At 44.4% G+C, this 12,838-nt stretch overlaps 1 protein-coding gene across 4 annotated transcripts in view; it reads left to right on the forward strand.

The window, feature by feature from the left end:
• The window catches only part of LOC128443883 (NACHT, LRR and PYD domains-containing protein 12-like), a 101,169-nt gene that overhangs the window by 29,788 nt on the left and 58,543 nt on the right, over positions 1 to 12,838 (forward strand). The window contains exons 1-4 of one of the 4 annotated variants that reach the window (XM_053426088.1): positions 9,516 to 9,693; positions 9,794 to 9,913; positions 10,258 to 10,472; positions 10,692 to 12,597. The exons of 2 other annotated variants lie outside the window; for them this stretch is intronic. In XM_053426088.1, coding sequence (XP_053282063.1) covers positions 9,650 to 9,693; positions 9,794 to 9,913; positions 10,258 to 10,472; positions 10,692 to 12,597 — 2,285 coding nt within the window. In that variant the 5' untranslated portion in view covers positions 9,516 to 9,649. Of the gene's footprint in view, positions 1 to 5,170; positions 5,293 to 9,515; positions 9,694 to 9,793; positions 9,914 to 10,257; positions 10,473 to 10,691; positions 12,598 to 12,838 lie in introns of those variants that run through there. One more of the 4 variants, XM_053426087.1, reaches the window with a different exon arrangement.

The raw sequence follows: 12,838 nt of genomic DNA on the forward strand, positions 1-12,838 counted from the left end.
GTGACACTGATGTCTTCTTCTCTCAACAGGTGGTGGGGGATATCTCCGTGGAGGTGAGTGTGAAGAGGACAGTGTGTGTGGACGGAGGCTGAGCTGTGTCCTGAGGATCCAGAGGCTGAAGCAGCAGCAGCTTGTGTGTAGTCTCCAATCTACACAACCCCTAATCTGCATGTGTTTGTGAGATGAAGCCGGAGCACCTGGAGAAAACACGGGGAGAACATGCAGACTCCACACAGGAAGACCCCATCTGAACCGGATTCAAACCAGCAACCTTCTTGCCCCGATTGTGTTTATTCACATGAAGAATGTGTTTATTGAAATGACACAACACAAGCAGAATATATAAACCCTCTATAAAGAGTCACATACAGTGTGTTTAAGTTTGTCTTTATTATTGTCCACCTTTGTCCCTCAGTATGTCTCCATGTGTGTAGAACCACATTCTGTGTATATGTTTGTTTATGATCTTAAAGTTCCTGGATTCACGTCACAAATTGATTTAGTTCCACACAAAGTTAAACACATTGAAATAAATATATTGTATATAAAGATGATCAGTGACTGTATATAAAGACTGGGAGAAGAGTGAGGGGTTTTTAATGGGGCAGTGGAGCCCGGGGACTGAGCCTGGTCTTCCTGGAAATATCCGGTGGGGAAGGAAAGGATTGAAGGTTCTAGGAGTCCATCTAGGGAGTGATACTTTCAGAGGCAGAACTGGGAGGGGGTGCTGGAAAAGGTGGAAGCAAAGTTGTCCAAATGGAAATGGTTGCTACCTTATCTGTCCTACAGGGGGAGAGTTCTGATGGTGAATAACTTGGTCGCCTCGTCTCTTTGGCACAGACTTATTTTGTTGGTGCCCCCTCCAGGTCTGGTTAAGGATGTGCAGCGTCCCCTCGTGACTTTCTTCTGGTCTGGTTCAGCACTGGCTGAGGGAACTTTTCTCTCCCTTTGTTTGTTTTTGGGCCTAAATACAAAAAAAGAAACAGAGAAACTATCGCACTGGTTAACTTCCTGTTTGAAACGCTCGTCCTGGTTAACTTCCTGTTTGGCTAAACTGGCCACCTGGAAGAGCAGGAAGAACCAGATGTTGGGTGAAGGCTGGACAGATGTGGTGAAGTGTTTTAAAGGCTTGGTAGCAACTCACGTGAAAATAGAACATGCCTTCTACAGCCTGACCAGTAACCTGGAAGCTTTTACATCCCAGTGGGGGTCTATGTTCAATAGAGGGGGACGGTTCACTGGTCCTTCTTTTTTAAATTCAGTGTGGGTGTGTGACATGTAGTTTTCTTATGTAAAATGTGATATGATCAAAGTGTAATTTATTACGTTTATTTCATGAAATGATTTAAATAAAGGTTAACTTAAAAGTCAAAAGTCTCTCTCTCTCTCTCCCTCCCTCTCTCTCTCTCCCTCTCTCTCTCTCCCCCCTCTCCCCCTCTCTCGCTCTGCCTCATGTAAACTTGTAGTTGTTCTACATGTATTTATGTATTGCTGATCTACACTGATGAGATCTAGACCTTATACTTATTACAGTGGGTGGATTAAAGGCCTGAGTGGAGACACACACATGAAATGGACCTTGCTTGAAAATACCTGGTCTGTGCATCTTATCAATTCTGTAACTAATAATTATTAATAACGATGATGTATATTAAAGAACTCTATTTTCTATGGTTTCCTTCCTTCATGTGTGAGAGTTTAATATTTTGTGTTTATAGTTAAACAAACGTGTGTTTTTCTTTGAAGCAAATAAAAACTGTTTTTTTAACGTCACGATTCTCCAATAAGATTTGAGATCAAATTGTTTTATACTGTATGTGAATAAAACACTAAATGACAACTTACATGTCAAATAAATCCAATGAAAAGATGATAAAGGCTTTGGTCAAGTTTTTGAAATATACAACGTTCAAATGATGCATCACAATGCAGCTGTATTTCTATAGATCTATAAACCAACACTGTGACTGGACTGTTTAAATGTTACATGACGTGACATGACGGATCAGACCGATAGTATCATGTTCACGTCATAAAGGCTGGAAATTAATTACAGAACTTTATAGACAGTAACACTGAGAGCACATCAGTCAGCAGCTTGAAGCAGCCTCTGTATCTCCACTCAGTTCTATGGCTTTGTGCCCAAATGAAGGTCAAACACAAGTCTTCAACTTTATATTCACTTTAAAACTCACACAAAACCAGTATGAAGTTGTGTGTGATCATGATGAATCACATTGTACGGCTCAGTCCCAGGATACGCTCCCAGTCAGGACTCAGTGTTAAAGTGAAGATCTGGATTCATGATCCCACACCGTCCATTATTAACTAAATACATGATCAGAAGTTTGTTATCTACATCATAACATCACAATAAAACATGAACTGTGAACCAGTTTATCTTCATGGGTATGAACTGGACTTTGAACTGGGTGGAATCAAGAGTGAACTGGTTCAACAGGGAGGAGGAGCCTGAGAACAGGGAGTGGTCAGACTCCATTTTCACCTGGACGAGCAGAAGGAAGGAAAGTGAGCAGGTGAGTGTGAACACAACTTTCTGAAAGTTTCACTGTCTCACTCTCACACCTGCTGTTAACATCCGTCTGCTGATCACATGACTCTAAGTTTGTCAGTTCACACCTGGTGACAGACGTCATGTGATCGGATCCCTGAGACAGATGTGAACAGCAGGTCTGGATCAAAGAGCCTTCAAAGGACTAATTAACAGAGTTAACTCACAGCTTCACTTTTTATCTGCATCTGTTCATCAAGTGTTTAATAACACAACGTGTTTTCACCATCATACGTTACAGCAGTGGTCACCAACCAGTCGAGAGTCTTCACTGTGAATCCCAGTAAAGCTCTGGACTCACTGGCTGAGGTGTGAGGAACATCGCCCTGCAGAGCCAGGTACACACACACACACACACACACACACACACACACACACACACACACACACACACACACACACACACACACACACACACACACACACACACACACACACATCTTCAGTCTGGTTTTGTGTGAGTTTTAAAGTGAATATAAAGTTGAAGAGCTTGTGTTTTTTTTTTTTGTTCAATATGTTTATTAGGGTTTTTTCAGGTAGAGAAAGAAAGAAAGAAAAAAAGAGTCAATTGAAATAAAATAAAATAAAGGCATAAAAACAGAACAGAACAAACAAACAAACAAAACTAACAAACAGGGCGTACAACTCAAGACAATTAAATGTATTGATGCATCACTAGTACACTAAAAACATTACAAAAAAACAAAAGAGGTGAGTGGCCTATTGTGAGTCTCATAGCTGCTCTAGATCTCCATCAAATTGAGCAAGATGGTCCAGGAATGGCTGCCAGATCTTGTAGAATTGTTTAAGATTGTTTGTCAAACTATATCGGATCTTCTCCATGTGTAATAGAGAAAAAAGTTCCGATAGCCACGTCTTGAAGAGTGGCACTGCTTCTGACTTCCACAGCCTTAGAATCAGTCTCCTTGCAATTAACATTCCATACATGATGGTGTGCTGTACTGGAATACTTCGAGGCAAAAGAGACAGGGAGAAGCCAAACAGTGCCACCTCTGGCTCAGGTTTGAACACACAGTTGTACATTTCAGCAAACCACTTAAATATTGCACACCAGAAGTCGTACAGCTTTGAACACGTCCAGAAAAGGTGGTTTAAGGATCCGTCAGCAGATTTACACCGATCACACAAAGGAGAGACAGTAGGATATATTCTATGTAGTTTGGTTTTCGAATAATGGAGTCTATGCATAACCTTAAACTGGATTAAGTGATGTCTCGCATTAATAGAACAGTATTGGACTCTGCTGAGACCCTCCTGCCAAACAATGTCATCATTCTGGAGACCCAGTTCCTCCTCCCAAGCCTTTTTCAAAGAGTGGGTGGCATAGTTCACTTGTTCATAGAATACCCTGACAAAGCTTGAAATCAAGCCTTTTGAATCCGGTGGGCCAAGCCAGAAAATATAAATCCTACTTTCGTCAGGGAGAGATTCAAATTTAGTCAGGCTTTGGCGGACGTAGTTTCTAACCTGAAGGTATCTAAAGAGGTGTGTTGACGGAAGGGAAAACTTGTCTTTTAGTTGAGTAAATGAGGCAAAATGTTTGTCAATGTACAAAGAAGAGCTTGTGTTTGACCTTCATTTGGGCACAAAGCCATAGACTGAGTGGAGATACAGAGGCTGCTTCAAGCTGTGACTGATGTGCTCTCAGTGTTACTGTCTATAAAGTTCTGTGATTCATTTCCAGCCTTTATGACGTGAAATGATTCTAGATGTTGAGTTTCCTTCTCTTAGTGGCCGGGGGTTGAAGAACACATGAACTTTTACAAGCTTGTATTAATTAACTTTAATGTAGTTGATTGGTTTGAGCATAGATCAGGAAATATATATATATATATATATATAGAGAGAGAGAGAGAGAGAGAGAGAGAGAGAGAGAGAGAGAGAGAGAGAGAGAGAGAGAGAGAGAGAGAGAGAGAGAGAGAGAGAGAGAGAGAGAGAGAGAGAGAGAGAGAGAGAGAGAGAGAGAGAGATTTGATTTGATTTTTGAAACCTTTATTTTCAAAGCTTATACAAAAACGCTGTCAATGTTTCAATGGATATGTACAGTACGATTCAGAACAATACTAAAACCTACCTAGAAAGTAATATTAAATACTAAAACATCATCAACCACAGAACATACTACATCATTAAAACACCACTGTTTGATGAAGCCATCCATGTCCTTCATTTCTTTAGAAAACCTAAAATCTAAACACACTCTTGCTTTCAGCAGCGAGATAAAAACAGGAAGAGCTTCTTGTCCTGCCCTGTCCTCCACTCTGTTCTTCATGCTGCTGTAAATGGACATTTTAGCTTCTCCTACAATCCAATTTAAAAGTTTCCACTTGCACTCATTTGTTTTCCTATACCCTACTCCTAAAATGAAGGCCTTCTTACTCCACATCTCCCCAAACTGTTTAAAAACCTTCTGCAGTGTAGTAAAAAGGAAACAGAGTCTTTCACAATCATAAAAAGCATGGAACACTGTCTCTGCTTCTCCACAAAAAGGACAATTGCACATGACTGTTGGGTTGATGACGGATATAAAACTGTTAACCGCAATGGCTCCGTGAAGAATCCTCCACTGCAGGTCACCACTTCTCTTCCTTAAATGTGGTTTGTATAAAACCCTCCACACCGGTTTGTCATTGATGTCCAGATCCAGTCTCCTCCTCCACACCGTGTCAGGCCTCACATCCAGCTTGCTTCTGTTCAGGGTTAAAACACAGCATTCATAGATGGCTCTTCCTTTTGCTGTGTACAGGTCCACTTGTTTCCAGTCTGTTTTATTTTAAAAAAGTCCAGAGAGCCCATCCAGGTTTGGGTTTAAACCTAGCTCCGGAAAGGGGGTCGCTGTCATCAGGGGTTTCCGCTCCATCAGAGTAATCCTTCAGCATCTTCACCTCCTCGTCCGTGAGTCTTTTAATCCATTCATTTAAACTGCGTTCTGTCTGTCGCCTGGATCTCTGCCCGATGAGGGACGCCACCACCGGGATGTCTGTTAGTCCAGGACCTGCTGCATCGACGATCGCCCTCAGGGTCACAGCTCCGGCGGTGCACAGCATGCTGGTGAGGCCTGGTGTGGAGCTGCTCTGGACATCCAGCCTGGCTCCGTTGATCAGCGGCTCTTCTAAAAGCCAGTGTAGAGAGTTTGTAGGTTCCAGCCTTTTCCATTTAAAAAGGCTCCATGTCTTAAAAAGGGACTGATAAAAAGGAGATAATCCATACAGTTTACAAAGCTTAAAATCCATTAAGAACAGTTGCATGTCTAAAACCAGCCCAGTTGTCCCCCTCAGGATGCTGCTCGTCACTTGTCTCCAAACAACATCCTGTGGACCTACGATATACTTCTGTAAAAACTATAATCTAAAAGTGGATATTCTGCTTTGAATGTGCACAATTTTTCCCAGTTCCTGGACGTCCTCCTGATTTTTTACAAAAACGATAATGTCGTCCGCATATGCTGATAAAATTTGACTTTTTTTTAAATCACTTAAAATCAACCCTTTAATATTAACTCTTATCTTCTTTAGCATTGGCTCAATAGAAAGTGCGTATAACATCCCTGAGAGCGAGCAGCCCTGTCTCACCCCCCTGTATACTTTAAAAGGTGCACTCAGGCCTCCATTGATCTTTAGTACACTCTCAATGTCCTGATACAAGACCTTGATCATAGCTATGAGACCTGGGCTGAGGCCGAACCTCTCCAGAGTCTTCCAGAAGTACAGGTGCTCAACCCGGTCAAAAGCCTTTTCCTGGTCCAGAGAAATGAGATCAGTTTTTATGCCTGAAGAACTAGAGAAGTTCACAATATCACAAATCAAGGACACATTGTCCAGGATAGACCTACCAGGCACACAGTAAGTTTGGTCTTGATGAATCACTTCCTGCATCACCTCCGGAAGGTTTTTCCAGCGCTTTGGACAGGATCTTATAATCAGTACATAGCAGCGACACCGGACGCCAGTTCTTGATCTCCTGAAGGTCTCCTTTCTTTGGCAGGAGAGTTATCACTGCCCTCCTGCAGCTTATCGGCAGCACCAAGTCTCTAAAACTCTCGTTAAAAACAGTTAAAAGATCTTCCCCCATCTCGCTCCAGAACTCCTTAAAAAACTCGACTGGAATGCCGTCGATGCCTGGGGCCTTCCCCCCCGCCATGCTCTGCAGGGCCGTGTAGAGTTCCTGCATCGACAGGGGGCCGTCCAAACCAGGGTTAGGGTTAGGGTTTTTAGACTTGAGATCTTTAATATGATCTCGATTTCCAGTGGAATCTATTAAATTCAGAACCACCATAATCTCCGACTCTAGATCCTCCATAGATCTGGTTATGTCTCTTGTTACATTGAGGGTATACTGCTGACAGAGCTGCTTTATCTCAACCTTACCACAGTCCCACCACAGCTTTAAAGAATTAAAATCATTCTTTCTTTCTTTAAAACCGCTCCAAAAAAACTTAAAAACATCCTTAAAATGTGCATCACATAAAAGAGACGTGTTAAAATGCCGGTATGCGCTTCTAGACTTTAATTTAGAGATAAAAACTTTGCACACAACCAGCGAGTGATCTGTAAAACCAACTGGGAGTATACTGCACTTTCTGAAGATGCTAAAATTATGTTTAAAACAATAAAACCGGTCCAACCTCGCCATGGAAATGAGATTCCCTCTGCAATGAGTCCAGGTGTATTGTCTCTTACTGTCATTCATTCTTCTCCACACATCACACAGATCATGGGCCTGCAGCAGCTGCCTCAGTGCACTCTGTGAAGCTCTGTGGGGCTCCAGGTGGTTCCTGTTTAAAACATCATCTTCTGTAAAATTAAAATCTCCTCCTAAAAATAAAAAATCATCAACTTTTACTTTGCTTAAAGCCATGTCTAAAACTTTTAAAAAACCGACTCTGTCGGGTCCTGAGACCGGAGCATAAACATTCATAAAACTGCTCGACCTTTGCCCTCACCACCAGGAGTCTGCCCTCCACCACCTCCTCCACTTCTAAAGACTCCGGTGCGAAGCTCTTGGAGAAGATGATGCCCACCCCCCCACTGCTTGTGCTTAGGTGGCTAAGAACCACCTGCCCCTCCCCCTCTCTTTTCCAGTCGTTCTCATTATTAGTGTCACTGTGTGTTTCCTGTAGGAATATCACTTCAGTCCCTTTCAGCTTTAATTGCTGGAACATCAGAGACCTCTTCACAGCATCTCTGGCTCCGTTTACATTCAAAGAACTGATGTTTAAAAGACTCATATTGAAAAATATAAAAAAAACACAAAAAAACAGGACTGGTTGGTAATCAGGATGTACTTTATTCATCATCATCATCATCATTATTCTTTCCCTGTCTAATTCTCTGAACTATTTTCTTGAGTCTGTACATCTCCTGGTCAGTGAAACCTCCTCTGCCTTTGCTGCTCATGTGCAGCCGGGCCGAGTTTGAAAACTGCTCTTTATCAGAGAAATAATCCTCTAATTTCAAACCCTTCATGTTTTTTGTCTTCTGGAGAAACACTTTCATCTTCCCTGCACTGTAGCTTCTTGAGCTCTTCTGGCTTCCTGTCTTGAAGTCGGAGGATTCACTGTCAGCAGAGTCGGTTTCCATGTTAGACTCAGACTCTGCTGCTCCTCTCCCTCCTTTCTTCACTGTCCCTTTCTTAGCTTTGGAGGTTCCACTGTCGCTCCTGGTCTTTCTTTTAAGACGAGGAACTTTAAGCACCTCCTCGTCTCTCTCCATGTCCATATCACTGACTTGGCCTGCCTCCTCCTGTTCCCCCACCTGACGCTCCTGCTGAACCCCCCTGTCCCCTCCTGTTGTTCCTGAGTGTCAGCTGTCTTATTTCTCTGAGGACACCCTTTTGCTTGGTGTCCTTCTTTTCCACAGCTGAAACACTTTGTGTTGTTTGAAGACACAAAAATCACATAATCAAACTCCTCCACTCTTATCTTGAACACCAGGTTCAGATCCTCAGTCCTGTTATTAAGTATCATAAACAGATGTCTTCTGTGGGACACCACGTGTTTTAACAGCGGGGACTTGCATCCTGAGGACACTTTCTTAACCTGAGACACGATCTTACCGTGTCTTGCTAATTCTCTCAACAACGTCTCATCTCTTATGAACGGGGGGACGTTGGAAAGAGTCACTTTTACCGCCGGTGTGCGAGAGGCAGAACAGACACGAACGTATCGTTCACTTCAATCCCGTTCGCCACCACCGTGTTCACCTTCTCTACGCTGTCCAGAAAAATGACAACCGCGTTGTTCATCCTCGCAGCGGACTTCACGCTGCTGGTGCCGACTACCCCCCCCACGGCCAGACTACACTCCTCCACGGAGCACAGGAACGCCGGAGCGATCTTAATACCGTGCTTCCGGGTCAACCTGGCGAGGTCCACGGCGTTTAGCACGCCGGCCCGCAGCTGACTGCAAACACTCACACACACACACTCACACACACACACACACACCACCTAACACCTCCTCCGTGTACACCGCAACACCACCAACACTATAACCAACAATACACTATATAACTATAATCAGAATTATCAATAAAGATATCAAAATCGCACAAACCCGCTCATTTACTGCCACCGCTCTCAACTCGCACGCACTACACCACCACACTCAGAGAGAGAGAGAGAGAGAGAAAGAATCAGTAAGACTATTGTCCTTCACCTGAAGTTTTTTACTTTTAATATCACTCCAGCCCTTCTGAGGTTTCTGATGTGATCACAATATTAACTTGTATATAAGTATTCCTGTGTACTCAAATAAATACCAATACTTCAAACTATGAAGCCCTGCATCTATTTCACAATAAAACATTTAAAAATAATAAATTGATTCAGTCGAGAGAAACGCTGCAGTGCTTTTATTTTGAAATGGGTAGGCTACAGGAAGTTTTGCAAATAGTTGTGTTTGTGACGTTTTCAACAGAAACATTGAAACTGGTGTGAAAGATCATTTCACTGTGTTCTGCTGTAAACTGAGCGCAGAACCAGAGGAAATAGACCAGACCTTGAATATCTAGAAGAGCAGCGTGGCCTGAACCACAACTGAGCCGCAGCCGGTGCAACATGGACGAGGACACTTCAGAGCAAGTTGGACCCTCAACCACAAAGTAAGAGACCTGCTACAAACATGTGAAGCTCCAAACTGAATCCTCACAGAATGAACCAGTGAATGATGTGTTCTGAATAAAAACATGTTTGTGTTTGCAGAGGTCAGGACCACAGACTGAGAGCAGAGTCTCCAGGGTCCAGCTTTCTGTCTCTGAAGAGTGACTGGTCCATGATACTTCCTCCATACTTCAGTAAAGAACCTGGACCCTCACCCACAGAGTAAGAGACTGGTTCTACTGGGACCTGCTCTGAAGAGGATCTAGTTTCCTCTAGTGTGGCCCCTGCATTAGGACACAGCTTCACTGAAGTTGGTGACTAATGTCTCAGAATCACTCAAAGAGCTCAGACCTCCACCAAGAACCAACACGCTCCTTATGAAACCACTTTGAAATCCACTAGAGACTCATTTTGATTTGGATCTGCACCAAATTCCACACACTGGTAAACATCAGTCCTCTGAGCATGTCTGTGAAAGAGGACCCCCCCCCCCCCCCCCCCGGTTCACAGACAGTAATGACATCCTGTGACTTTGACATGTGAGTTATCAGGACATGTCTTCACAGGGAGAGGAAGAGGAGTCATGTTTCTGAGGAGGAGCAGTCGTCCTGCTGTGCTTCGTGTCAGGACGTCCTGAAGGATCCAGTCTCCACCAGCTGTGGACACTGGTTCTGCAGACAGTGCATCACCTCATACTGGGACCAGTCTGGTTCTTCAGGAGACTCCTCCTGTCCCCAGTGTGGACAAAGATCCAGAACAGGAGCTGGAGGTCAGACAGCCGGTCAGAGCAGCACTGTACATGTGTCTGCTGATGTCTTCACTTCTGACAACAGCACATGTGGTTTTATTTTGTTCCTTCATACAGCATCAACATTTAACATCGTTAGAAAAGCACAAAGTTAAAAAGCTTTTATTTTCTGTAGTTTTTCTGTATCTGATGAAAACAATCAGCAGATTCTCAGATTCTCTGTCTCTCACATTGTTTCTTGTCTTTCAGCAGATCGTGGTCTGCAGGAGGTTTCAGATGAACATAAGCTCAGTGTGAGGAGGAGATGTGAACATGTGACTGAAGGAAGTGATGAAACAGGAAGTAGAACCCTCCTCAACAGGATCTACACTGAGCTCTACATCACAGAGGGACAGAGTGAAGAGGTTAATACTCAACATGAGGTGAGGCAGCTTGAGACGGCTTCCAAGAAGAAGATCCTCCAGGACACTCCCATCAAGGTCCACGACATCTTTAAAGCCTCCACTGACCAGCAGAGCAGCATCAGAGTCGTCCTGACCAACGGCGTCGCTGGAGTTGGAAAAACCTTCTCGGTGCAGAAGTTCACTCTGGACTGGGCAGAGGGTTTAGAGAACCAGGATGTGGGTCTGCTGGCTGTGCTTTCGTTCAGGGAGCTGAACCTGGTGAAGGACCAGCAGCACAGTCTTCTCACGCTGCTCCATGTTTTCCATCCAGCGTTACAGAAGCTCACGGCAGAGACGCTCGCTGTCTGTAAACCTTTGTTCATCTTTGACGGCCTGGATGAAAGCAGACCTTCTCTGGACTTCAACCACAGGGAGCTTGTGTCTGAGGTCACACAGAGGTCATCAGTCAACGTGCTGCTGACAAACCTCATCCGGGGGAATCTGCTTCCCTCGGCTCTCGTCTGGATAACCTCCAGACCTGCGGCGGCCAATCAGATCCCTCCTGCATGTGTTGACAGGGTCACAGAAGTACGAGGCTTCACTGAGGCCCAGAAGGAGGAGTACTTCAGGAGGAGGTTCAGTGATGAAGAGCTGTGCAGCAGAATCATCTCACACATCAAGACGTCCAGGAGCCTCCACATCATGTGTCAAATCCCAGTCTTCTGCTGGATCAGTGCTACAGTTCTGGAGCACATGTTGACCACAGACCAGAGAGGAGAGCTGCCCAAGACCCTGACTGACCTGTACTCACACTTCCTGCTGGTTCAGACAAAGAGGAAGAACAACAAGTACGGTGAGGGACATGAGACGACTCCACAGCAGCTGACGGAGGCTGACATGGACGTCCTCCTGAAGCTGGGGAGGCTGGCACTTAAACATCTGGAGGAAGGAAACATCATGTTCTACCAAGAGGACCTGGAGCGGTGTGGTCTTAATGTCACAGAGGCCTCGGTGTACTCAGGAGTTTGTACTGAGATCTTCAGAAGAGAGTGTGTGATCTTCCAGAAATCAGTCTACTGCTTTGTTCATCTGAGCGTTCAGGAGTTTCTGGCTGCAGTCTACATGTTCCACTGTTACACCAAGAGGAACACAGAAGAACTCAAGAACTTCTTGGGAACATATGGGAACACAGACACTACCTTCTCTCTGGATGACCTCCTGACGAGAACCATGAAGAAATCCCTCACCAGTACAAATGGTCATCTGGACCTGTTTGTTCGCTTCCTTCACGGCCTCAGTCTGGAGTCCAACCAGAGAGTCTTAGGAGGCCTGCTGGGTCGGACAGAGAACAATCCAGAGATCATCCAGAGAGTCTTAGGAGGCCTGCTGGGTCGGACAGAGAACAATCCAGAGATCATCCAGAGAGTCTCAGGATGGCTGCTGGGTCGGACAGAGAACAATCCAGAGATCATCCAGAGAGTCATCAACAACCTGAAGGAGATGAAGAGTGATGACATTTCTCCTGACAGAAGCATCAACATCTTCCACTGTCTGACTGAGATGAACGACCACTCAGTTCATCAGCAGATGAAACAGTTCCTGACGTCAGAGAACAGATCAGAGGAGAAACTCTCTGAGATCCACTGCTCAGCTCTGGCCTACATGCTGCAGATGTCAGAGGAGGTTCTGGATGAGTTGGACCTGAAGAAGTTCAACACATCAGACCAGGGTCGATGGAGACTGATCCCAGCTGTGAGGAACTGCAGGAAGGCTCTGTGAGTCCAGACATGATCAATAACATGTTCAATCAGTGTGTGTGTGTGTGTGTGTGTGTGTTTGTGTTTGATAAAGTTATTATTAATATGTACATATACATTCTCATTGTTCTCATGTACATATGAGAACAACTAGATCAGATGTGGAGAGTGAAATCCAATGTGATCACTGTGCTGGAGTTTGATGGTTCAGACAAACGACCATGTGGGGTCCAAGGGAGGTTGTTGTATATACTGTATC

Source organism: Pleuronectes platessa, chromosome 7 (genome assembly GCF_947347685.1).
Source record: "Pleuronectes platessa chromosome 7, fPlePla1.1, whole genome shotgun sequence".
Classification (NCBI taxonomy): domain Eukaryota; kingdom Metazoa; phylum Chordata; class Actinopteri; order Pleuronectiformes; family Pleuronectidae; genus Pleuronectes; species Pleuronectes platessa.